The 27,888-nt window shown below is 43.3% G+C and overlaps 1 protein-coding gene across 3 annotated transcripts in view; it reads right to left on the reverse strand.

Annotated features, from left to right (window-relative positions):
* The window catches only part of LOC144598302 (dihydropyrimidine dehydrogenase [NADP(+)]-like), a 658,512-nt gene that overhangs the window by 563,000 nt on the left and 67,624 nt on the right, over window positions 1–27,888 (reverse strand). For all 3 annotated transcript variants that reach the window (XM_078408282.1, XM_078408283.1, XM_078408284.1), the window contains exon 2: window positions 4,148–4,258. In XM_078408282.1, coding sequence (XP_078264408.1) covers window positions 4,148–4,258 — 111 coding nt within the window. The remainder of the gene's footprint in view (window positions 1–4,147; window positions 4,259–27,888) is intronic.

Here is a 27,888-nt window from a genome sequence, read left to right on the forward strand (position 1 = left end):
ATGCTGGAGTAACTCAGCAAGTCAGGCAGCATCTAGGAGAGAGGGAATGGGTGACGTTTCGGGGCGAGACTGATGTCGGGGGGGGGCAGGACAAAGGAAGGATATAGGTGGAGACAGGAAGACAGTGGGAGAACTGGGAAGGGGAGGGGGGAGGGGAGGGGGGGAAGAGAGAGACAGAGGAACTATCTAAAGTTGGAGAAGTCAATGTTCATACCATTGGGCTGCAAGCTGCCCAAGTGAAATATGAGGTGCTGTTCCCACAATTTCCGGTGGGCCTCACTATAGCACTGGAGGAGGCCCATGACGGAAAGGTCAGACTGGAAGTGGGAGGGGGAGTTGAAGTGCTCAGCCACCGGGAGATCAGGTTGGTTAAGGCAGACTGAGCGAAGGTGTTGAGCGAAACGATCGCCGAGCCTGCGTTTAGTCTCGCCGATGTAGAGATCGCCTGAGGTACAGTGAAAAGCTTTTTGTTGCGTGCTAACCAGCCAGTGGAAAGACAATGCATGATTACAAGCGAGCCATTCACAGTGTACAGCTACATGATAAGGGAATAACATTTAGTGCAAGGAAAAGCCAGTAAAGTCCGATCAAAGATAGTTCGAGGGTTTTCAATGAGGTAGACAGGCAGACAATTAATGTTTCCCAAACTTTGAATGTTTCAAGTGATAGCAAAAACCGCAGTAAATATCCACTCAAATCCAGCTAACCATTTGCCATTGTGAGAATATATATATATATATTTTTGAACTTGCTTTTTAAGATTAAATGATTTCTAGATGACCTTTGTAGTCATCAAGTTGAGAGAAATCAAGTGGTGGGAAAAGAAACATTGTGAACAATCCTTGTTTCAACACTTTAGAGTAGCATTCCCCTAAGGAGCAAGTTGACATTTTTAGTTTCTACATTAGCCTTCTTCTGAGTCCAACTAAGTGAGCTGTACATAGCGGAAGATAGACGCGAAAAGCTGGAGCAACTCAGTGGGTCAGACAGCTGAATTCAGTTTAACTGAACATAACAGTTCCATAAAAAAACGTAAGGTGCTGGGGTAACTCAGCAGGTCAGGCATCATCGCTAGAGGACTTGGATAGGGGATGTTCGAGGATCAGGACCCTTCTTTAGACTGATTGTAGGAAGGGAGAGAAAACTGGAAAAGAGGTGGGAGAAGGGCAAAGCCTGGCGAGTGATAGGTGGATACAGGTGAGATTTTGACTGAAGATGGGTGGATAAACGCTAAAGGTTCAAAAGAGATATTGCATAATGTGCATCTCCATAATAGTTCCATGTTTACTCCACTCTTTGCTGATGGTACCTTTCAAATTCATGTTGGCAATTTTGTCTGGCAAACAATACTAAGCTTTTCATCAGCTATTTTGATTCCAAGTGAAAATGATATTCTGGCACAGATCACATTAAATACAGAAAGAACATGTACTGGACTTCCAGGCAACTCATGTGCATCCTCCTTAGTACACCTGCTTAGTACATCTGCTGCTGTCTGTGCTATTTTAATGCTGTCAAGAATCCATTTAAAACAAATCAGGTTAACGACTGAGTTATAATAGCATAGACTGAAATTTATCATCAACAAGTTAACCAGTGCATTAAATGCAGCACTGAGCAGAATTTAAATCTATCTAGTTACAAATTTCAATTCCAGTCTAAATGAGTAAGATATGCCACATCATCAAATACGTTTCTCCCATTCTAAGCTTGACTACCGCATAAAATATGTTGTCGTACAATGATCATTTGGGGCGAGGCTGAGGAAAAGAAGAAATACAAAGTCTGTCAAGGTCACTTTTGTCCGGCAATACAATAACCCGGACTTTATGGTCAGCAGCAAACAAACTTCACAGCAATTCATAAGGTTTTTAGTTTAGTTTAGTTTTTATTGTCACGCGTACTGAAATGGCACAGCGGTACCTTTGCTGCCTTACAGCTCCAGCGAACCGCGTTCGATCTTGACTATGCGTGCTGTCTGTACGAGTTTGTACGTTCTCCCCGTGACCGCGTGTGTTTTCCACGGGTGCTCCGGTTTCCTCTCACATTCGAAAGGCGTACTGGTTTGTAGGTTAATTGACTTTGGTAAAGATTGTAAATTGCCCCGAGTGTGTAGGATAATGCTAGTCTCCGGAGGTCACTGGTTGGCAGGGACCCGGTGGGCTGAAGGGCCTGTTTCTGTACTGCATCTCTAAACTGCACTACACGGGAAAGCTTTTTAGTCACATATTATCCAGCCAGCGAAAGGACTATTCACAATTACAATCAAACCATGTTTCCACTCGTGAGAGAGTTGAGAACCAGGGGACATAGCCTCAGAATAAAAGGACGTAGCTTTAGAAAAGAGATCAGGAGGGATTTCTTCAGTCAGAGTGTGGTGAATCCGTGGAATTAATTGCCACAGCCGGATGTGGAGGCCAAGTCAATGGATATTTTTAAGGCAGAGATTGACAGATTTGTGATTAGTATGGATGTCAGGGGTTCTGGGAAGAAGCCAGGAGAATGGGATTGAGAGAGAAAGATAGATCAGCCATGATTGAATGGCGGAGTAGACCAAATGGGCCGATGGCCTAATTTTGTTCCTATGACATTCACTTTTAAGGAGATGATCATTTGATTCAGTCCAGAAATATCTCCCTAAGTTTGAAATTTGAGGCAATTAAAGATAAATATCATGATGGGCAGAGACAGAGAACAAAAACAGAAGAAAGAGAAAGTGTATCTGGCACCAATTAGGCTTATAATACAACTGGGCCGATTATATAAATTTCAAAGGAAAGTAAAAGAAGAAATTTAAAAAAAGACAGAGGTATATGAGAAAACATTGGCTGCAAACATATGAAAGAAACCATACACGTTCTGTATGGATGTAAACATTAAGCGTGTACAAATTAAATGTAAATGTAGTTTGATCAGAGCCTAAAAAGGAGACCTACTCAAGAAGAGAGAAGCCAAGGAAAAGGCATTATATGTGTATTTCTCTTTGGTCTTTACCAAAGATAATCAAAGACAGAATTAGCAATCACTTAGAAAGTGTAGATTAAACAGATAGCTGGAATGATCTTGTTAAAAGTAAATAATGTTTAGCTAAATCGATAGAGTCATCAAGGGTAAAAGGAACTATTTCAGTGTGAATGGAGATTGTCAAAGTCAGAGAGGAGTAGAGAATAGCACTGTAGACACAAAATGCTGGAGTAACGCAGCGGCTCAGGCAGCATCTTCAGACTGAAGAAGGGTCTCGACCTGAAACTTCACCCATTCCTTCTCTCCCGAGATGCTGCTTGACCCGCTGAGTTACTCCAGCATTTTGTGTCTACATAGGGAGAGGCACTGATGGGTTGTTTCTGGGAATCACGGCTAGTGTACAGTGGAGTTCTCCAAGAGTCTGCTCCACAACCACCGCTTTTCTTCATATTAATGACCTGGACTCAAACGTAAAGGGCACAATTTCTAACTGATCAGACAATACATAACTTAGAACTGAGTGAACGCTGACAAGGAAAGATTGAACAAACGGTGGAGTAGGTATGGACACACAAAATATGGAATCTAAAGCAGAAAGATGTAAAATGTTACATTTTGGCAGGAAAACAAGGAGAGACAAAATATATGAAAGGATACACTTCTTAAAAGAGTGAAGAAACATCAACAGGGCGGCATGGTGGCCTTTGCAGTGGTAGAGTTGCTGCCTTACAGCGCCAGAGACCAGGGTTTTATCCGGATTACAGGTGCTGTCTGTAGGCAGTTTGTACATTCTCCCGGGTCATGCGAGAGTTTTCTTCGCGTGCCCCAGTTCCCCACACTAACACTATCCTACACAAACTAGGCACTTTACAATTATACCAAGCCAATTAGCCTGCAAACCTGTACGTCTTTGGAGTGTGGAAGGAAACCGGGGAAAACCCACACAGGTTACGGGGAGAACGTACAAACTCCATGCGGACAGCCCCCTTAGCCAGGGTCGAACCCGGGTCTGGCGCTGTAAGGCAGTAACTCTACTGCTACACCGCCCTGGAACAGAAGAACTTGCTAAGGATTCTGACTGAGGCATTAATGATCACAAAGAGATTAATGGTGTGGAAAAATAGTTGCTCCAGGTAGAATGGCCAAAGATCAGAGGAAACAGGATGAAATAAGCTATGCTTACAGAGCAGTTCTTTGCAGTGTTCCGTTTCCAATGCGATTTGTCTATCTTGGTTATTGCTGTTGATCGAAGTGAGGCACATGTCTTCACCCGTGGATTTAGCGACAACAGATTCTGTTGAAATAAAGAAGCACATTAAGATAGCACCCTGCTTCTTGACAATTAAACTCACTTAATTTTATTCCTTCAAAATTTCTGTATGTTCCACAGGCCGCGTGTGACCTAAGTTAAAGGAATCTATCCACCAACATTTTTTAGAGAAGGAGAGGTCCAGGGTAGATGAGCCACGATCATGTTGGAACAGCAGGGCCGACTCGAGGAGCCAACTGGCCTTCTCCTGACCCCATTTACTTTTGTCTGATTTTCTTTTGTTCTTACATTCCTTCTTTTTTTTTAATACAATTGAGCAGTCAGTCGTCCAATGCTCTGTCCTAGCCTGCATGCTCAACCTCTTCCTATAGCTCAGGCCCTTGAGTCCTGGCAACTTCCTCGTAGATCTTAGAGTCATAGAGTGATACAGTATGGAAACAGGCCCTTCGGCCCAACTTGCCCACACCGGCCAACATGTCCCAGCTAGTCCCACCTGCCTGCGCTTGGTCCATGTCCCTCCAAACTTATCCTATCCATGTACCTGTCTAACTGTTTCTTAAATGTTGAGATAGGCCCAGCCTCAACCACCTCCTCTGCCAGCTTGTTCCATAAACCCACCACCCTTTGTATGAAAACGTTACCTCTCAGATTCCTATTAAATCTTTTCCCCTTCACCTTGAACCTATGTCCTCTGGTCCTCAATTCCCCTACTCTGGGCAAGAGATTCTGTGCATCTACTGGATCTATTCCTCTCATGATTTTATACACCTCGATAAGATTACCCCACATCCTCCTGGACTCCAAGGAATCGAGACCCAGCCTACTCAACCTCTCCCTATCGCTCACACCCTCTAGTCCTGGCAACATGCTCGTAAATCTTATCTGAAACCCACAATAAGAAAGATAAGCAAGCTGCAAAATAAATCACTATTTAGATGTAAAATTCTTCACAGTAATAATACCGGATCAAATAATTCACTGCAATAGCGTACTTGCATTTCCAAATCATTGAGTTAAAAAAAAATTAATCTATTTTGAATTCCTGCTGGTTTTGAACATAAGAAATAGAAATAGGTGATGCCATTATCTCCTTTCTGCCTTTGCTGCTGATCATGGCAGATATTTAATTTCATTTTTTCCACAAACTCCACATCTCTTGTTTCCACAAAATAGCAAACAAATCTACCAGATTTTGCCTTGAATATACTCAGTGACTGAACATCGACAACCTACATCATTAGAGAATTCCAAAAATTCATTTTCGTCTAGATGAAGAAATTACTTCTCATCTCTATCCTGAATAGACAAGTCATAGAAAGTCATAGAACCATTGAATTATACAGTATGGAAACAGGCTCTTCGGCCCAACTTGCCACCACCGCCCAACATGTCCCATCTACACTAATCCCACCTGCCTGTGTTTAGCTCATATCCCTCGAAATCTTTCCTATCCATGTATCTTTGTAATTGTTTCTTCGACCCTACCTCAACTACCTCCTCTGGCAACTTGTTCCATTCACCCACCACCCTTTGTGTGAAAAAGTTACTCCTCAGATTCCTATTAATTGAATTGAATTGAATTGAATTGAATACATTTTATTAGCCAAATATGTATACAGACAAGGAATTTGCCTTGGTGCTTTGCTCGCAATTAACAACACGATATGCAGTAGACAATTAAAAATAAAACATTATAATTGAAACATGTGAAGAATGAAATTCAAATACCAGAGCAAAAGGAGGCTACAGACTTTTGGCTGTTGAGTAGAGCTACTGCTCGTGGAAAAAAGCTGTTTTAATGTCTGGCTGTGGCGGCTTTGACAGTCCAGAGTCGCCTTCCAGAGGGAAGGGCTTCAAAGAGTTTGTGACCTGGGTTGGAGGGGTCAGAGATGATCTTACCTGCTCGCTTCCTGGCCCTTGCAGTGTACAGTTCGTCAATGGGTCGAAGGTTGTAGCCAACAACCTTCTCGGCTGATTGAACGATGTGCTGCAGTCTCCGGATGTCATGCTTGGCGGCTGAGCTAAACCAGATCATGATGGAGAAGGTGAGGACAGACTCTATGATGGCAGTATAGAACTGGACCATTATTGCCTGTGGCAGATTGTGTTTCCTCAGCTGCCGCAGGAAGTACATCTTCTGTTGGGCCTTTTTGACTGTGGAGTCGATGGTGGCCTCCCATTTAAGGTCCCTGGAGATGATAGTTCCAAGGAATTTAAATGACTCCACAGTTGTGTCTGTGGTATTGTTGATGGTGAGTGGGGGAAGGGGAGGGGGAACTTTCCTAAAGTCTACAATCAGTTCTACTGTTTTAAGAGCATTGAGCTCCAGGTTGTTGCGATGGCACCAGGACGCCAGCTGTGTCACTTCCTGTCTGTAGGAAGATTCCTCCCCATCCTGGATCAGTCCAATCAGGGTTGTGTCGTCTACAAATTTGACAAGCTTGACAGAGGAGTCTGTGGAGGTGCAGTCGTTGGTGTAGAGAGAGTAAAGGAGAGGGGAGAGTACGCAGCCTTGCGGTGCTCCTATGCTGAGGGTCAGCGAGTCCGAGATGTGCTTTCCCAGCCTCACATGATGCTTCCCGTCTGTTAGGAAGTTGGTGATCCACTGATAGAGGGGTTCAACTGGGAGAGTTTGGAGTGTAGAAGCTCTGGCACAATGATGTTGAATGCAGAGCTAAAATCCACAAACAAAATCCTTGCATAGGTCCCCTGGCGGTCTCAATGCTGGAGGATGAAGTGCAGGCCTAGGCTGACTGCATCATCCACTGATCTATTGGCCCGGTATGCAAACTGCAGGGGGTCCAGCAGGGGGTTTGTGATGTTTTTCAGGTGGGCCAGCACCTCTTTCAAATGTCTTCAGGATTACAGAGGCAAGTGCGACAGGCCTGTAGTCATTAAGACCAGTAATCCTTGGCTTTTTGGGTACGGGAACAATAGTGGAGACTTTGAAGCAGGCAGGGACAGTGCAGCTTTGCAGGGACCAATTGAAAATGGCTGTGTAGACCGGTGCCAGTTGTTCGACACAGAGCTTGAGGGTAGAGGGGGAAACATTGTCCGGTCCTGGAGATTTCTGGCTTTTCTGTCTCCTGAATAGCCTCTCCACCTCCTCAATTGCTATTGTTAGTGATGGAGAAGTGGCCAGAATGATGTTGGGCAACAAGGAGGGGGTGGGTAGTGGACAAATCTTTCCCCCTTCACCCTAATCTTCACCCTAATCTTTCCCCCTTCACCCCAAACCAATGTTAATTGATTCTCGATTCCCCAACTGTGGACAAGAGACTCTGTGCGTCCACCCGATCTATTCCTCTCATGATTTTTATGCACCTCTATGAGATCACTCCTGCGCTCCAAGGAATGGCTTCCCACCCTGCTCAAACTAGTCTTTCTTTTGAGACTATGACTCCCTTTTCTATCCATTTCAGGCATCGCAAGTGTCCTACCTGCATCTGCCTATCAAGCCTCGTGTGAATTTTGTACTTCACCTCTCATTATTCCGAGCTCTCTGGAGGATATTGGATCAGTTTGTCCAATCTCACCGTCTAGGACAAACACAGCTTCTCAGAAATTAATCTGGAGAACCTTTGTCCTGATGATAGTTTTAATCTAATCTCTGTAAAGATGGTTCTTGGACACCATTGTATCTTTAACTACTTTTATTAACACACATCACTGCCCTGGCTGTACATGGTCTGTCACGATCACTAGAGAGGGAGCTAGGGGTGGGGAAGCTACATACGTGATTGTGGCATAATGCTCAAAGTCACGTCGGAACACACTCCAGCGATGAGTGATGTCTGCATCAAAAACCAAGATGTCAGGTCTGCGACAGGCAGAGGCCATCACGGCACAGGGAGGGGGAACTGGAACTAAGAAAACAAAACCCGACAAACTGAAAACGCAGGAAAAACCACTTCTGACACCATGTAAAGATGGTTCTTGGACACCATTGTATCTTTAACTACTTTTATTAACACACATCACTGCCCTGGCTGTACATGGTCTGTCACGATCACTAGAGAGGGAGCTAGGGGTGGGGAAGCTACAATTATACCCACCGGTGAGGGAGTGGTTAACATGGACCTCGTCACTATTAATTAAAGGAGTACACACATATCATCTACAATCTCCAGGTGGGGGAAACTGGTGAGATCCGTATTAGCCATCCACTTTACAGCCTGCCAATATTAATTTCCACTGTAGTCAATGGAAAGAAAAATTAAGTGGGATACCAAAGCAAGCAGCAAATCAGATGTCATCAGTTTCCCATCAGGAAAGTTAGATTAAATTTGACCCCACACTGATACACAGAGCATACTATTGCTGTAATTCTCTATCAGGAGATGAATGTCAACAGAGTTTCAGTCAAGAATTTTGACGAGCATCTGTGGATATCCTAATTCAAGTGACAAGTAACATATGGCTCATTTACTAAAGTGATTGATTAACATACAGTATCTCGAGCCAAGAGTTAGGGGTGTAAGGAAAACAAGGATTCTGAAAGTGCACCATGGGACACCAGTGTATAAATATTTAACATTATATTCTGAAATTACTTTGCTATTTTATTGAAATGAAATCCAAATGTTATATTGATTAACAAAGGAGTACATTTTATTTGATTTATTCACAAAATGCTGGAGTAACTCAGCAGGTCAGGCAGCATCTCGGGAGAGAAGGAATGGGTGACGTTTCGGGTCAAGACCCTTCTTCAGACTGATGTCAGGGGGGCGGGACTTCACAAAATGCTGGAGTAACTCAGCAGGTCAGGCAGCATCTCGGGAGAGAAGGAATGGGTGACGTTTCCGGTCGAGACCCTTCTTCAGACTGATGTCAGGGGGGCGGGACTTCACAAAATGCTGGAGTAACTCAGCAGGTCAGGCAGCATCTCGGGAGAGAAGGAATGGGTGACGTTTCGGGTCGAGACCCTTCTTCATTTTATTTGATCTCATTGTTTTTACCAGTTTCAAAAGACTGACTATTTAGAATATATTCCTCTCCCTCAAACTATTTTGCCTCAGGTCTTTTTACCAGTCACTAAAAGTTAAACAAAATTGCTCACAACTAAATTCTCTAATATTTATAGAAAATTAGATTGCATGGAGTGATTATTATTTACAGATAGATGTGTTCAAATTGCTAAATTTATTGTTCAAAAACTATAATTTGTGCACCCATTTGCAAATAATTACACAAACATTGATTAAACGTGATTTAATTTTTTTTATTTTAAACTCAATCCAAACAGTCAAAACATTTGTTTACCAAGTCTTTCAGCTGGAACTAAAGAAGTCAGAGAAAACAATTTCTAATATGCTGGTGATATGAAGAATAACTTGGAAAGATTTAGGATACATTTCTCTCAAACTGTATCCTCACTCTTAGTGCCTAAGCATTTCCTTGCCACTGCAAAATTATTGAGGTAATTATTTTAGTCCAACGTTTTTGGAGTAGAGTTCAATGTTGAACAAACCATTTTGTTCAAATAGGCAGAAACAAAGTACACATTGAAGTGTAGCTGGATTGTGAGGTGATACACCAGTAACAAATTATGAGCAGCTTATTTTTAGCAGAATTAAAAAAAACACAAAGCATCACTGAGCTTTGACAACATATTATCGTAGATAAGAAGATTAATTTAACAAGCAAAATTATTTCAAAGCTGAGGCTGGGATTTGAGATAAGCACCAGGGATTCCAGTAGCTTAGTGCTTAGCATTTTCCAGCTACTTATTGACTTTAATTTTTTTGAAATTATTTTAAACAACTTAAGAGACAACTCAACATTTTGGGTCTCACGATGGAAATTTAACTATTTCGAGAGGCCAGATGTAAACTATGGATCAAGTCTGTCATGAGAAAGAGAACAGAAATTTGAATAAGCAATGGAAATGAAAACCACTGGTTCCATTTCATTTTTCTAGATAATAAGAACTTGCTGATTTGAAAGATTCTCCTAAATGTGGAAATTGTGGCTTGAAATATATTATGGAGTGTAAAATCTAGGCTACATCAGCATTTGGTGTCGCCTGTTTAAATTTTTTTAAAGTAGCTCTAAAATCTGAACAACGATAAAAGAAATGATCCTAATTAGGTATGCAAGTTAAACTTTCATATAAATTTTATGCCCTTTATATATCAAGATTTGTAATTTTTTATTAAAAAATGAAATAAATGCCAACCACTGAAAAAATTGCAGCAGGGCACAGCATAAATTATACCATAAAATCTATCCTGTAGTTTTATTCAGCTTTGTTCAAAGCATTTCTGAGGAAACATTTTTGCTGCAAAGAAATGCCTTGGTGGGTTCACGAGCACGCTTTGAGATTTTGATTAAATGAATTAGTTGAGTGCAAGTACTGTTCTATACTGCTTGACAGGTTCACTATAACTGCGCAAGTTAGCTGGAACAGCGAGGAAGTTTGAATATTAAAAATACATAATTGCACATGGAATCTAGCTCCCTCACCCTGAACATAGGATCCCCCCCAGGGCTGCGTGCTTAGCCCCCTACTGTACTCCCTGTACACACATGACTGTAGGGCCAGGTTCAGCTCAAACTCCATCATCAAGTTTGCTGATGACACTGTGGTGGTGGGCCGGATCTCCAACAACGATGAGAAGGCCTACCGGGAGGAGGTGGCTGATCTGGCACTCTGGTGTCAGGACAATAGCCTCCTCTTGAATGTCACTAAAACAAAGGAGCTGATTGTGGACTTCAGAAGGGCTAAACATCCAAGGACGTACACGCCACTGGAGATAAATGGGTCTATTGTGGATAGGGTGAGCAGTTTCAAATACTTGGGAGTCCGCATCGCAGAGGATCTGACGTGGGCAACGCACATTGCCGCACTGGTGGGTAAGGCTAAGCAGCGCCTTTACCACCTTAGACAACTGAGGAAATTCAGAGTGTCGCTGAGGATCCTTCATTGCTTCTACTCTGGGGCTGTAGAGAGCATCCTGTCCGGCAACATTACAGTCTGGTTTGGGAACAGCTCTGCCCAGGACAGGATGGCCCTGCAGAGAGTAGTGCGTTCGGCAGAACGCACCATGGGAACTACACTCGTCCCCCTGCAGGACCTATACATCAGGAGGTGCAGATCCAGAGCAAGCAAGATCATGAGGGACCCCTGCCACCCCAGTAACGGACTGTTCCAGATGCTACGGTCAGGCAAACGCCTCCGCTGTCACGCTGTGAAAACGGAGAGGATGAGACGGAGCTTCTTCCCACAGGCCATCAGGACTGTCAACTTTGATAACCCCAGAGACTAAATTTTTGTCGACACTTTTTGTGCTATGTTTAGTAACTTATTAACTTTATTTATATGCTGTAACTGTAATTCTTTTTGTGCACAACCCGCAGGCATTGCCACTTTCATTTCACTGCACATCGAGTATGTGTATGTGACAAATAAATTTGACTTGACTTGACTTGACTTGACTTGACTTGACTTGGAAGTTGTGCTTACCTACAATAATGAACCACTTTATTGGCTCCAGGGTCACAGGGACAGGACGAGGCCAATGGATCTAAAATCTCCAATGGATTAAATCGTAGAAGATCTCTGCCCCATTAATCATCTTGGATTACATTTATTTCAATAGCTATTGATAGTCTATCGACTCCATCCATCACCCTTAACAACTTATCTTCACATCGGTGGAGTACCATGTCTTAAGTGATGGCAATCAATACAATATATTGCCATTGCTTGGCAAGGTTGTTTTGAGAGCACCTCCCAAGCCCATTGCTCTGCCCACCATGAAGGGAAAGAGCAGAGGGTTCATGGAAACTCCATCACTGTCTCTGGACCCAATCCTAAAGCTCCTTTACCTGCAGTATTGTCGGAACACTGCTGCCTAATGGAGCTCTAGTGGTTCAAGATGGCTCATTTGTTTGATGGCCATCGTGGTTAGTTAGTTAGTGATAGTTAATAAACAAAAGGACACAAAGTGCTGGAGTAACTCAGCAGGTTAGGCAGCACCACTGGAGAACACGCATAGGTGACATTTCGGGTCGAGACCCTTCCTTGCGAACATTGAAATAAATTAAATGTAGCATGGAAAGTTAAGATTCTAGTGAGAAAGAAGAGCAAAGGAAGCTGAGATGAAAGACACAAACAATTAAAAGTAGCATGTTATTAAGGTCCTTGGAAAGCTCAACTTAGAAAGTGAGTTGTTTACCAGAAGAATAAAAAAGAAAGTCTGAAGAAGGGTCTTGACCCGAAACAGCACCCAATCGCTGGGCTGAATGGCCTAATTCTGCTCCTATACTTATGAACTTATGAGCTAGAAGAGCTCAGCGAGCTAAGCAGCAATTGTGGAGACAAAAGGAGTCGGTCGACATTTTGGGTCGAGACGCTACATCCGTACTTTTGTTCCAGATTCCAATATCCGCAATCTCTTTCGTCTTGACATCATGCAGGAATGTTGAGACAAAGAGAGGCTAGAAAGGTAGAAAAGGTTAAATGACCTTTGTGACAGGAGCAGAATTAGGCCATTCGGCCCATCGTGTCAACTCCACCGTTCAATCATGGCTGATCTATCTCTCTCTCCTCACCCTATTCTCCTGTCTTCTCCCCATAACCCCAGAAACACGTACGAATTAAGAATCCATCTATCACTGTCTTAAAAATAAATATCCATTGACTTGGCCTTCTTAGCCTTAATTGGCAAAAAAATCCACAGATATCGACATGTTGATGAATTTAGATGGAGGATAGATGTGAGGGAGGTATAATGGATTGATGGATTTACTTCTATTTTTTCAAGAATCACAAGCAATATTCCAAACACAGTCCAATGTTAGCTCAATATAACACAATTTCTTCCATTTGTATTATGTTTGCCACATGATTAAGGCCACACCCAATTAATCTTTGATCAATGATATTTGATCGTTGTTATTATCTATAGTATTCTGCACCATCTGCACAAAATGAGGGAATTGACTTTGTCTATTGAAGAAGAATAGGAGGAAAGAGGAAGTCATGTTTGGTATACAATGAGAAGTCTTCTTTGGAAGTGCTACCAGAGATGCTGACTGTCCTGCTGAGTTACTCCACCATTCTGTGTCTACCAGCAGATTGCAATGCTCTGTTATGCCAAACCAATGAATCAGGCTGAATTTTCATAGCTCAACACTCTGTACCCTGCAACTCCTCAATGACAACTGCCTTCCAATCAGAGAAAAACCTGCAAACTTTGCCACCGAGACCACAGGCAGTTTCTGATATTTCTACTCCTGCAAGATCGGTTCCAATTTACATGTTCATCCTTACTTCTCCCACCCCCGACTCTTTTCCAGCTTTCTCACCTCTACAACAATGAGTCTGAAGAAGGGTCCCAACCCAAAAGGTCGCTCATCCATGTCTTCCAGAGATGCTGCCTGACTCGCTGAGTTACTCCAGCACTTTGTACTTTTTTTTAACGTGCAAATATCACTTCATTTTCCAATATTCTCACCGATTCTTGCATCTGGCCAGAGGCCAGGGCTACAGCCTTGGATTCCCAGCACTGGAAGCAGATCAAGCCACTTGTCCCTTAACCATGTTCAATGGGATATGAAGATGATCAGCCCTTATGCTTCTGCCTACCGATACCATATTCGTAAGTGATAACCACTGTCAGCGGAACACAAATCCTGAAGATGACAATCACTCTATTACAGGTCATCTTGAAGTCTCATTTGACACAATTCTTGAAAGATGGAACCAAAATAATAATCAACAAGCTAAATAGCATTAAACATCAAAGGCAAAAATCACACCAATCTTCACACAATAGTTAAATAATCACTGTTTTCTATCTTCATTGTGCCTGCCTTATATGTGTTTTTGTTTGTCCTATAACTTCTACCCCAATTCTCCATCAGTGACTGCTGGATAGTTTTTCTCTTGCAATATAGGCATTGAGTCATAGAGCACAGAAATAGGTCCTTTGGCCCAACTTGCAAGATGCCCCATCTAAGCTAATCACAAATGCCAAAATGTGAACAGTCTCTTTTTCGAGCCATGATTGAATGGTGGAGCAGACCCTGACTGGCCTTATTCTGCTCCTATGTCTTATGATCACATGTGCAGGAAGCAACTGCAGATGCTGGTTTACACAGAAGATAGACACAAAATGCTGGAGAAAAAGGAATGTGACATTTCGGGTCTGAAGAAGGGTCTCGAGCCAAAATGTCTCCTTGTCCTTTTCTCCAGAGATGCTGCCTGACCCACTGAGTTACTCCAACATTTTGTGTCTATCTTACGATTTTTTTTTCCACAGATGCTGCTTTCTTCCAGCAGTTTATTTTTGCCTCGGATTCCAGCATTTGCAGGCTGTTCTGTGGCCAAGATAGAGTGGGCCTTGGAGATCTGAGGCTCCATTCCTAAACTCAGAGGAATTCAAAGGTTTGTAGGGCTCATCCTGTTATGGGGGGGTGGGTACTGTTGATGAGTGGATGGTAGTCATAAGTACCAGATAAACAATGTCAATGGGACTCACCTTAAAGGCATCCCGATCAGAAATGTAAATTCTCAAGCCTAATTATTCCAGGAGTGCCCAGCAATGGTTGCTGATGGGACTGCTTGGTCTAGTTTTCCCACAATTGTCCAAAAGGAATCTCACACTGGAAATGATATAATTTCACGATCTTTGTTTAATGCTGCCACTTTCTAAAGCAGACGTTATTGTTGCCACATTTCTTTTTATGGTACTGTATCTCCATTAAACTCTGCCTCTGAAGACATTCTGAAACATTCAATTGAAACAACAGTTTCCGAGCTCAGAGTTTCAGAGTTCAGTTTATTGTCATGTGAAAAGCTTTTGTTGTGTGCTAACCAGTCAGCGGAAAGACACTAGAATTTTCTGTCAACTTTACACTACAATCTGAATTTGTGGAATTCATTGCCACAGAAGGCTGTAGAGGCCAAGTCAATGGGTATTTTTAAGGCAGAGAGTGACAGATTCTTCATGAGTAAGGGCATCAGGGGTTAATTGCAATGGTTGCTTTAGTTAATGTAACCAATTAATGAATTTTTGGGTTTCGGTACACAGCAATTTTGCAGTATTCAGTTCAAGGACATTGCATAGTTGTTCACCAATAAAAGCTATCGGGAACAATAGAGCCTTCTTTCAATAGTAATCGAAAGCTGAACATCGCGCTATAAATAGACGTTAGCATGGTAATTTCTAAAAGCTCCGATCTGCATCTTTCTTCTCTCTTTATTCTCATGTTGAAGTGAAACACCATCTCCTCAGTCTCTCCCATAGTTTCCTCCTGTGAAAGACTTTCCAACTGCTCTTCTGACAATTAAAACTTCAAAAATTATAATAAGCAGTTGTGCAATGCCATTTTGGTGCATTAAGGATAAGCAATAAATGCTGGCTAGCTACTGAAAGAGATAAATGGAAAAAATCTGATCATTGCCACCCGGTTAACTCTCTCTTCTCTATCAATCTTTTTTGTAACTATTGAGACATTCTTGAATTGTAACAAAATTACAACTTCATTCCAATTAAAATAACTGAAATTATAGCGCTAGAGACCTGGGTTCGATCCTGACTATGGATCATAATCATAATCATACTTTATTAGCCAAGTATGTTTTGCAACATATGAGGAATTTAATTTGCCATACAGTCATACCAATAAAAAGCAACAGAACGCACAAAATGTATTTTAACATAAACATCCACCACAGTGACTCCTCCACATTCCTCACTGTGATAGAAGGCGATAAAATGTTCAATCCCTTCCCTTTATCCTCCCGTGGTCGGGGGCTTCGAACCGTCGGGGCCTCGAACCTTCGGGTGCTGTCAGTACAGTGTTTGTACGTTCAAGGGTAGCAAGGGATATGGGGAGAAGGCAGGCACAGGTAACTGATTGTAGATGATCAACCATGATCACAATGAATGACGGTGCTGGCTCAAAGGGCCAAATGGCCTCCTCCTGCACCTATTTTCTATGTTTCTATGTTTCTCCCCATGACCGTGTGGGTTTCCTTCAAGATCTTCGGTTTCAATAGACAATAGACTATAGGTGCAGGAGGAGGCCATTCGGCCCCTTCGAGCAAGCACTGCCATTCAATGTGATCATGGCTGATCATTCTCAATCAGTACCCCGTTTCCTCCCACACTCCAACGACGTACAGGCTTGTAGGTTAATTGGCTACATGCGAATTGTCCCTTGTGTGTGTAGGATAGTGTTAATGTGCGGGGATCGCTGGTCGGTGTGGACTTGGTGGGCCGAAGGGCCTGTTTCCATGCTGTATCTCTAAGTTAAACTAAATGAAAGTTATCCCTGCAGATAAACATCCCTGCCTGCAACATATAGGCATTTTATAATGAGCTACTAATTTTCGTGCTGGGACCAACTATTGCTCACACGTTTGGATTGGGAAGATTTACTCATGCTATGTGGAGGTAGATTGTGTGAAGGCACTCTCTGCATGCAAGTAGATGCTTCCAACCTTCTTCCGAGATTTGTGGAGAGAGAAAAAGTAATTGGTGCAGAATATTCAGAAGGAGTGCCAAGGGTTTAGAAGTGAAACAAGTCTGAGGAAGTCTCGACCCAGCATGGGTCCGTGAAAAAAATTATCCATGCTCTGCAGAAAAAAAACTGACTTGATACCAGGAGGCAGAAGCTATAACTTCAAACTAATGCAGTCATGCAGTAAGTATAGATAGTAGCTCCAATGCAAGACCACCCCCTAACCCTGAATTGGAATCTAGGCGGTAATTGTCAATTACACACATCCTGGGATACTCACTTTACAGGAAATTCAGCCCAGTGGACCTGGTGTCATTTTTTTTTGCACACAATGTGTTTCAGTTCCTATGAAAAATGAAATGTAATTGAAAGTTGGGGGCTTACTGCAAAGAATGACGAGTCAGCCAGTTTCCCTCCGAGTTCTATGTGTGTGTGTGTGTGCGCGTTGCGCTGAATCAATTATGAGAAATAGTGTCCAACGACATGTGACGTTCATCTAGATGTCAACATTGTGATTTATATCAGCGCAGTTGTTAGGGCTTGAAGGTCAATTTTAATCAGGAGGTATGGCGGCCATTAATACGAAGAAGAACCAGTTTTCAAAATGAAAACCTGTTCACATGTGACTTACAAACAGTAGTCAAACAGACACCATTGTCAAAAGGACATTGTAGGGCGGCATGGTGGCGCAGCGGTAGGGTTGCTGCCTAACACTGCTTACAGCGCCAGAGACCCTGGGGGCAATCCCGACCTACGGGTGCTGGCTGTGTATGTTCTCCCCGTGACCTGCGAGATCTTTGGTTTCCTCCCACATACAGGTTTGTAGGTTAATTGGCTTGTTATAAATGTAAAATTGTTCCTAATGTGTGTAGGATACTGTTAATGTGCAGGGATTGATTGGTCGGCGCGGACTCAGTGGGCCGAAGGGCCTGTTCCCGCACTGTATCATTAAATTAAACAAAGTGGTGGAATAACTCAGTGGTTCGGGCAGCATATCTAGAGAACATGGATACGTGACTTTTCGGGTCGAGACCCTTCTTCAGACTAAGGTCAGTCGGGATTTGACCCAAAACTTCACCTGTCCATGCTCTCCAGAGATGCTGCATGACCTGCTGAGTTACTCCAGCACTTTCTGCCCTTTTGTTGTATTATCCAGCATCTGTAGTTCTTTATTTCTATAGATGCCATTAGCTGTATGATTGCGGGCGATGAGCTCATGGAAGTTGATCAATTAAGTAATACATTCTGGAAATTGTGAAGACAACCTCTTCTACTGACAATTGCATGAAGAGGCTTGATTAAACAACGTAACATCTATCGACACATTCAGGACATTGAATCCGTTAGATATTGGGCATCCTGGTTTTGCACAATTGTAAATGATGTGGAGAAAACAATAAATAAGTGTTGATGTTAATTGGCCTACGCTGAAACTTCCAGGATGAGATCAGAGAAGGGACTAAATGGACATTCTGTTACGTGATTCATAGTTAAAGACGTTCCAAAAATGTAATTCTGGAAAATTACTTTTCTACAGCTGAAAGTTGAAGTAAATTATGTAACAATCACTGCTGTAATTGCGTTTAGGCACCTACTGTTATCTTTGTGCTTAAACTTTGTAAAACATTGGTATACTTTGAGTTCAAAAGAAACTTTTGAAATGTTTCCAGGAAAACTTCTTCTCAAATGCCTGCTTATTGTGCTGAATAAAGTCCTTTTACATTGATAGTTTTGGTTTCCACAAGGTTCAAAGGCACAACACAAGCATGGCCTTTGCAATTAGTAGGCCACTGGTAGAGTGATAGAGCATGGAAACAGGCCCATCAGCCCAACTTACCCACAGCGATCAACATGTCCCATCTACACCAGTCTCCCATGCCTGTTTTCTTAAACATTGCGATAGTACCTGCCTCAACTGCTTCCTCCAGCAGCTCGTTCCATATACCCATCATCCATAGTGTAAAAAAGTTACGCCTCAGGTTCCTATTAAATTGTTTTTCCCTCACCTTAAATCTATGTCCTCTAGGAGTGTTCTCCACTCATGAAGAACTAAACCACTTCAGGATTATTTAAAGGGAACTTGCTCTCTCCAAAGATAGACACAAAAAGCTGGAGTAACTCAGCGGGACAGGCAGCATCTCTGGAGAGAAGGAATGGGTGACATTTCTTCAGACTGGTTCGGGATAAGGGAAATGAGAGATGTAGACGGTGATGTGGAATGATAAAGAACAATGGGTGAAAGATATGCAAAAAATGAAACGATGATAAAGGAACCAGTCCGTTTGTAGGGTGAAAATGAGAAGCTAGTGTGACTTGGGTGGGGGAGGGATAGAGAGAGAGGGAATGCTGGGGCTACCTGAAGTGAGAGAAATCAATATTCATACCACTGGGCTGTAAGCTGCCCAAGCGAAATATGAGATGCTGTTCCTCCAATTTGCATTTCGTCTCACTCTGACAATGGCGGAGACCTAGGACAGAAAGGTCTGTGTAGGAAAGGGAAGGAGAATTAAAGTGTTCAGCAACCGGGAGATCAGGTTGGTTCAGGCGGGCTGGGCGAAGGTGTTCCGCGAAACAATCGCCCAGTCTGCGTTTGGTCTCGCCGATGTATAAGAGCCCACATCTTGAACAACGGATACAGTAGATGAGGTTGGAGGAGGTGCAAGTGAACCTCTGCCTAACATGAAAGGACTATCGGGGTCCCTGGAGAGAGTAGACGGATGAGGTTCAGAAACAGGTGTTGCATCTTCTGCAGTTGCAGGAGAAGGTACCAGGGGAGGGGGTGGTTTGGGTGGGAAGGGATGATTTAACCGGGACGTTGCGGAGGGAGTTGCGGTTGCTCTCTCCAAAACTGGGAACCCAATTTAGAAGGAACCTGTTAGGTAGTTAAGCCCATAGCTTTGTCTTATGGCTCTTACCACCACCCTTAACCCTATCCCTGTCAATGCATCTGATAACCTCCCTAGCACTGCCCCTCATTTATCGATCTGCCAATGTGACCACCCACCGACAACTCAGCCCACACCCAGCTACTTAATGCAATCCCAGTATTCTCACTTGCCCCTCTTCCACCAACAACATTCTTAGACTCACCCCTGCACTTACCCCCAAAACTACAAACAAACTTAGTAATTGAAGCCTATGTAATTGCTTTTTCAAAGTGGGAAGTGGGAAGTGGGAGAGAATGCTATTATGGAGACATATAAAATCACTGATGAACTTCTAGTCACAATTCACAAGTGTCCTTGAGCTCATTTGGGGAAATAATCAGTCTAAGCATTCATATAAGTATCTTGGGGTGAGATTATTAGGGGAATTACAAATAATCACAGTCTTCTGAGAGATAAAATTTCTCTTAAAGTCCTAAAGGGTCATCCCGTTGTTATGAGACTTTAGACTTTAGAGATACAGCGCGGAAACAGGCCTTTCAGCCCAGTGAGTGTGCCATCCAGCAATTACCCCATACACTAGCACTATCCGACACACTGGGGACAATTTACAATTTTACAGAAGACAATTAGCCTACAAACCTACATGTCTTTGAAGTGTGGGAGGAAACCGGATCACCCGGAGAAAACCCACGTGGTCACAGGGAGAGAATGTACAACCTCCGTACAGACAGCACCCGTAGTCAGGATCAAACCCGGGTTCCTGGTGCTGTAAACCATCAACTCTACCACTGCCCCACTGTGCTGCCCCTGAATGTTGCTCAGGACAAGGAACCGAGAGGTTGTGGGGCTGTGGAGGACGTACCCCATGTTATTTTTAAAAGAATAAGGGAACAGGACGGATTCATAATAACTTCAGAAAAGAAAACACCAAAATTAGCTATTTGGGCTAAACGGCATGTTTGTGTTTTGTAAAGAATTGAAAGGCAGCTCAAAGGAATAATGGCAAATTGAGCAAGACAGAGGAGGGGTAGGCAAGTGACTGTTTAGAGAAATTAAACGGTGTGCATGTAAAGGAAGCAATCAAGACTGCTTTGGCAGATGGGACAGGTAATCATTTTTGATACCAACAGGCTTGAACATATTAATATTCATTTTTAAATTGCATGTCATTTTTCTCCCCACTCTGAACTCTGATATTCCTTGCTTGCCAAATGAATAATCATCAGGAGGCAAATTTACTGAACATGATGCATATGTCTGATCAAAATACTTGATGATGGATTGTAGAAGCAGCACAGAGAGGACTGAGTTGTACGAAGGATTAGTACGTCTCAGGAATGCCTCTTTGTACCTTTATTGCCCAGAAATTGGATTACGCCAGCACCCTTTCAAGTATGAAAAGTTTGAGATGAAGGGACAACAAACAAAATAGTGGACCATATTAACGACATTCCATCACCTCTTTAAGGTAGAGTGGTATTGCATCGAACAGTGTCACACAGGTAAAGGCCTTTCGGTCCACAATGTCTGTGCTGAACATGATGCCATGATAAACTAATCGCATCTGTCTGCACACGATCCATGACTTTCCCTTCCATTGCAAATCCATGTGCCTATCTAAAAACGTCTTAACCACCACCATCTGCCTCCACTACTAACCCTGACAGTGTATTCCAGGCAACCCTGTGTGTAAAGAGACTTGCCCCACACATCTCCGTTAAGCTTTGTGCATCTCGCCTTAAAACTATGCCCTCTAGTCTTTAACCTTTGGGAAAAAAAGTGTGAAATTGCAAAGCTTTTGTCGGTTCTTTCCCTTCAATCGGATCTTTGTAAGGTTGAGTGTAAATTCAACCTGTTACTAAGACATTATGTAGTTCAGGAAAACCCGAGGGCTGGTCTCAACCCGAAACGTCACCTATTTCTTTTCTCCAGAGATGCTGCCTGACCCGCTGAGTTACTCCAGCTTTTTGTGTCTATCTTCGGCTAAGTTGATAAACCAGGCACACAAATTCAAGTCCGTCTGTCACAGTCGAGCAATTTAAATCCAATTAATTACAAGAAAACTACTGTATGGGCCATAAAAGCCCAAGTGTATTCACTGGCATCTCTAATTTAGTGAAGGAATCCTGTCACCCTTACGCAGACTGAGTTACAAGACTGACTCTGGAATTTCCCTTTGAAATGACCCAATGAGCCATTCGGTTATACCAAGCTACCAGGAAAAATAATAATGTTCAAGCAAGTCACAAGAGACGCAAAAGCTCACGTAATCTAGCCAGCCCAGCAAACTCTGCCTAATTAATATCTGTTGATTCCCAAAATGGGGAGAAGTGCCTCATGGACATATTTAGCAACAGTCCAATGCAGACATAATCACTGAAACTGCATTCTAAATCCTCACCACTTGTCTATTTTCACTCTCATCCAAGGACAAACCTTAAGGTGACCGTTTGGTCATCTTAAGGGCTTGTGGGAGTGGTGAAGGGAGTTGGGCATTAATTGTAGACACTATATCTCACGGCTCCACATCTGACATCTCAAGAGAAGTCTCCTGCTAATGACCACCTTATCTCAGCTCATGAATCAGTGTACCTCCATTTGGTAGCAGCATTGGAGGTAACAAGTACATTGAATCCGAACGGGGAAGGAGACTTCAATGTCCAACATTAACTGTACCTAGTTAATTGTCGCGGACACATCTATCCCTGCCAGTACATAGAAACATAGAAAATAGGTGCAGGAGTAGGCCATTCGGCCCTTCGAACCTGCACCGCCATTCAATATGATCATGGCTGATCATCCAACTCAGTATCCCGTACCTGCCTTCTCTCCATACCCCCTGATCCCTTTAGCCACAAGGGCCACATCTAACTCCCTCTTAAATATAGCCAATGAACTGGCCTCAACTACCTTCTGTGGCAGAATTCCACAGATTCATCACTCTCTGTGTGAAAAAAAGCTTTCTCATCTCGGTCCTAAAAGACTTCCCCCTTATCCTTAAGCTGTGACCCCTTGTTCTGGACTTCCCCAACATCGGGAACAATCTTCCTGCATCTAGCCTGTCCAACCCCTTAAGAATCTTGTAAGTTTCTATAAGATCCCCCCTCAATCTTCTAAATTCCAGCGAGTACAAGCCGAGTCTATCCAGTCTTTCTTCATATGAAAGTCCTGCCATCCCAGGAATCAATCTGGTGAACCTTCTCTGTACTCCCTCTATGGCAAGAATGTCTTTCCTCAGATTAGGAGACCAAAACTGTACACAATACTCCAGGTGTGGTCTCACCAATGCCCCGTACAACTGCAGCAGAACCTCCCTGCTCCTATACTCAAATCCCCTCGCTATGAATGCCAACATACCATTCGCTTTGTTCACTGCCTGCTGCACCTGCATGCCTACTTTCAATGGCTGAAATGGTGAACAAAGTTGTTCATTCTGAGAGGAATTGAATAAGAATGTAAGGAACTAATGCTTTAGTTATCTGGGACACAGATGAGACGACATCTGGAGAATTGCACAGAAAATGTTTTCCCTTAGTTAAGAAAGTGTGTTCATGAGTTGGAAGCACTTTGGAGAGGGTTTACTAGACTAGTACCTTGGGCAGGTTGTCTATGGAGACTAGTCTTGCATCCGCTCGAGATTAAAAGTGAAGGAATTTATTTGAAACGTACAAGATCCTGAAGGGCAAAACACAAAGTGCTGGAGTAAATTAGCAGATCAGCTAACATCTGAATCAGTCTGAAGTAGGGTCCGGAAGTGGTGCCACCTATCCATTCCCTCAGATGCTGCTTGACACGCTAAGTTACTCCAGCACTTTGTGTTTAGCTCAAGATTCCAGCATCTGCAGATTATCGTACTTACTGACAGAGTGCTGAGCAGGTATTCTTATTAAAACAGCTACATAAGCAGTGTTTGTTTGAACACTTTAGCAAATTCAATCAGCTTTATTCCTTCAATAATACTTTATTTGTCGCATGTACCGAGGGTACAGTGAAATTCATTTTTGAACACAGTTCAGTGCAAGCATCACGATACACAAGTACTTAGTAAACACAGACGGGCGGCAGCGGTAGAGTTGCTGCCTTACAGCGAATGCAGTGTCGGACACCCGGTTTCGATCCCGAACACGGGTGCTGTCTGTACGGAGTTTGTACTTTCTCCCCGTGACCTGCGTGGGTTTTCTCCGAGATCTTCGGTTTCCTCCCAGACTCCAAGGACGTACAGGTATGTACGTTAATTGGCTTGGTAAATGTTTTTAAAAAATTGTCCTTAGTGGGTATAGGATAGTGTTAATGTGCAGGGATCGCTGGTCGGCACGGACCCGGTAGGCCGAAAGGGCTTGTTTCTATATCTCTAAACTATATCTCTAAACTAAACTAAATCTTTAAATCGCTATATCTCTAAACTAAACTAAACTATCTTAGATAAGCATCTCAAATACAGTGCATGACACTGTAAGGGCTGAGGTAATCACCTAACAGCACAGTGATAGCATTCCCAGCTGATCATGAAGAAGATGGTTACAGCTGGCTCTGTAGAAGGGATTTTGCCTTCTTGACATTACTTACACCCAAACCCTTGCTCCAGGGTGTACGGTCCCCAGCATTTATATCATCAACTGGCTGTGCATTCAACCCGGTGGAAGAACTCCGACAGGCAGTAAAATCGAGAAAATAAATCTCCAGTCCCACTCCGTATTATAAACTAAATACAGATTGGAACGAGTACATGAATGAATACAGCAGCTTTATAAAAAACACATTAAAATAAAGGTGCTTTCTACTTTAAAAGGGTTTAATTTTGGAAAAAGTATTTTGCGGAAATAACAATCTTAGCACAAACAAAACAAGCTTTTGATGAGGCCCTTTGAAGACTGTTTAGGAGTAAACATGGGTCTGTATTTTGTTGCTTGCTATGATTCGGCCATTCTTATTTTTACAACCATCTGGTAAAATAATGTCACCGTGTCTGCCAGTGGGGGGGGGGGGGGGTGATCCATAAAGTCAAAGTATAGTCTTTAGAAAAGTATTATATTGAAACCTCAGCCGCAATACATTAGAAAATGCTTAGATTTTGTTTCTGTTTCCTGTCAATGAAAATAGTGCGCAATAAGATCATCAGATCATGTCTCTGATTTGAATAGCTTGGTGAAGACTAATGTCCACAGTTTGTTAAGGAGCGGGCTATTTCCTCACGTTGCAGGAATTGCTGGCAGCTTCCCTCCATAGGAAAAGTGTGCATCACCAGGGACAAAACGGTGGTGCAGCGGTAGACTTGCTGCCTTACAACGCCAGAGACCCGGGTTCGATCCTGACTACGGGTGCTGTCTGTATGGAGTTTGTACGTTCTCCCCATGACCGCATATGCTTTCCTCAGGTGCTCCGGTTTCCTCCCACACTCCAACCACGTACCGGTTTGTAGGTTAATTGGCTTCGGTAAAAACTATCCCTAGTGTGTTGGATAGTGCTAGGTGGCGGGGCATCGCTGGTCGGCATGGAGTTGGTGGGCCGAAGGGCCTGTTTCTCCACTGTGTCTCTAAACTAAACTTAACTACTCACATTGATAGTTCCGTTATCATTCACATCAGTTGTACAGGGCCCTAGTGAGACCGCACCTGGAGTACTGTGTGCAGTTTTGGTCTCCAAATTTGAGGAAGGATATTCTTGCTATTGAGGGCGTGCAGCGTAGGTTTACTAGGTTAATTCCCGGAATGGCGGGACTATCATATGTTGAAAGACTGGAGCGACTAGGCTTGTATACACTGGAATTTAGAAGGATGAGAGGAGATCTTATCGAAACGTAAAAGATTATTAAGGGGTTGGACACGTTAGAGGCAGGAAACATGTTCCCAATTTTGGGGGAGTCCAGAACAAGGGGCCACAGTTTAAGAATAAGGGGTAGGCCATTTAGAACTGAGATGAGGAAAAACCTTTTCAGTCAGAGAGTTGTGAATCTGTGGAATTCTCTGCCTCAGAAGGCAGTGGAGGCCAATTCTTTGAATGCATTCAAGAGAGAGTTCGATAGAGCTCTTAAGGATAGCGGAGTCAGGGGGTATGGGGAGAAGGCAGGAACAGGGTACTGATTGAGAATAATCAGCCATGATCACATTGAATGGCGGTTCTGGCACGAAGGGCCGAATGGCCTCCTCCTGCACCTATTGTCTATTGTCATCACAAATGCCTGCCCATTACTTTCTGCATTAATACCATGCTACCTCACTATTCTACATTGCTTGTAAATGAGGATATACTTTTTTTGCACCTATTGACCATTCTTCTGTGTTACGTTGACTCAGAAATGTTTACAAAAGCGGTCTGGAAACATTTGGGATGCAACTTTATAGGATGCTCCTTCATTTCAAATAATTATAATGCCACTCAATGTCACACTCAAACACCTTGTTCCAAATCCTTTGTCCTCTGAATTATAGTGAAGCTAAAGAAAATCCTAATTCTCGATGGTTACTGACCCTCCTGATATTCGTACTGAAACAGCCATTATAGACAATACACAATAGACAATAGGTGCAGGAGTAGGCCATTCAGCCCTTCGAGCCAGCACCGCCATTCAATGCGATCATGGCTGATCACTCTCAATCAGTACCCCGTTCCTGCCTTCTCCCCATACCCCCTCACTCCGCTATCCTTAAGAGCTCTATCCAGCTCTCTCTTGAAAGCATCCAACGAACTGGCCTCCACTGCCTTCTGAGGCAGAGAATTCCACACCTTCACCACTCTCTGACTGAAAAAGTTCTTCCTCATCTCTGTTCTAAATGGCCTACCCCTTATTCTTAAACTGTGGCCCCTTGTTCTGGACTCCCCCAACATTGGGAACATGTTTCCTGCCTCTAATGTGTCCAATCCCCTAATTATCTTATATGTTTCAATAAGATCCCCCCTCATCCTTCTAAATTCCAGTGTATACAAGCCCAATCGCTCCAGCCTTTCAACATACGACAGTCCCGCCATTCCGGGAATTAACCTAGTGAACCTACGCTGCACGCCCTCCATTAAAGGACCAGTCAGAAACACAACTGTTTAAAAGATTTTCTGTCCCATTGGGCATAGGTGACCTTTATCAAGCCTCTTTGCTGACACACATAATATTATCCTGTATCAAACTAAGGTCGAGTTTTAAAAAAAAGTGCAATTGGCTTGAGAGATATTTTTCTTATGCATCAACACAGTTCTACTGTGAAAATGGAAGGGATTAACAGGATGGGAAAGGTTACCAGAAGCAGTCCAGGCAGAACATCACTAGGCTCAGGTAGCAATGGGGTAGGTGGAGACATCTGACTGCAAGGGCAACAGGGAAGTCCCTGATGCACTTTTACAAATCGTAGTCTCCAGTCCAAAGAGAGCCTCTTCAGATTCTGTTCTTCACTACGAACATAGTTCGCTTGTGACCAGCCAAAAAAGCCCAGATTAGTTTAGTTTAGTTTCAGAGATACTGCGCGGAAAAACAGGCCCTTCGGCCCACCGAGTCTGCACCGACCAGCGATCCCCGCACATTAACACTGCCCTACACACAGATGGGACAACTGTACACATACACCAAGCCAATTAACCTGCAAACCCGTACATCTTTGGAGAGTGGGAGGAAACCGAAGATCTCGGTGAAAACCCACACAGTCACAGGGAGAACGTACAAACTCCGTACAGACAGCACCCGTAGACGGGATCAAACCCGGGTCTCCGGCACTGCAAGCGCTGTAAGGCAGCAACTCTACCGCTGCACCACCGTGTTGCCCTGGCGAGACGACGAATCATAATTCCTCACATCCTCCTTTGCAGGTTCCCTGCTCTGATCATAACGTGTGCGTGAACAAGTCCCTGATCTAATTACTGTACTGGCTGACTGAAGTGGGCTGCCATCCCTGACATATCCTTGGGGCAACATGAGATTTATTTCTGCCTTGAGGAGGGAGGGATTCTCTAGAGAGCTGGTGGTGCCTCCAGACACACTATTGTTCTGATGGCCCTTGACTCCCTTCGACACGGTGAGTCTCCCGGTGGCATTCCATCTCACTGATCTCACCCTTTCACAAACCGTAGAGTGTCTCTCACTCTTTCTCTCTCCTTTGCCACCCTGCCCCAACCTCTCCCCTCCCCTCCGTTCCTCCACATATCTTCTCGACGCAGTTAAAATGTGATAACTGTAAAATGCTGGAAATCTGGAACGCAAACAGAAGATGCTGGAAACACTCAGCAGTCCAGGCAGCCTCGGTGGACGCGGAAACATAATCAGCATTTCAGGTCGAAGAACGTTCGTCGCCTACCAAAGAAACCTCCCAT

Source organism: Rhinoraja longicauda, chromosome 11, assembly GCF_053455715.1.
Source record: "Rhinoraja longicauda isolate Sanriku21f chromosome 11, sRhiLon1.1, whole genome shotgun sequence".
NCBI classification, from domain to species: domain Eukaryota; kingdom Metazoa; phylum Chordata; class Chondrichthyes; order Rajiformes; family Arhynchobatidae; genus Rhinoraja; species Rhinoraja longicauda.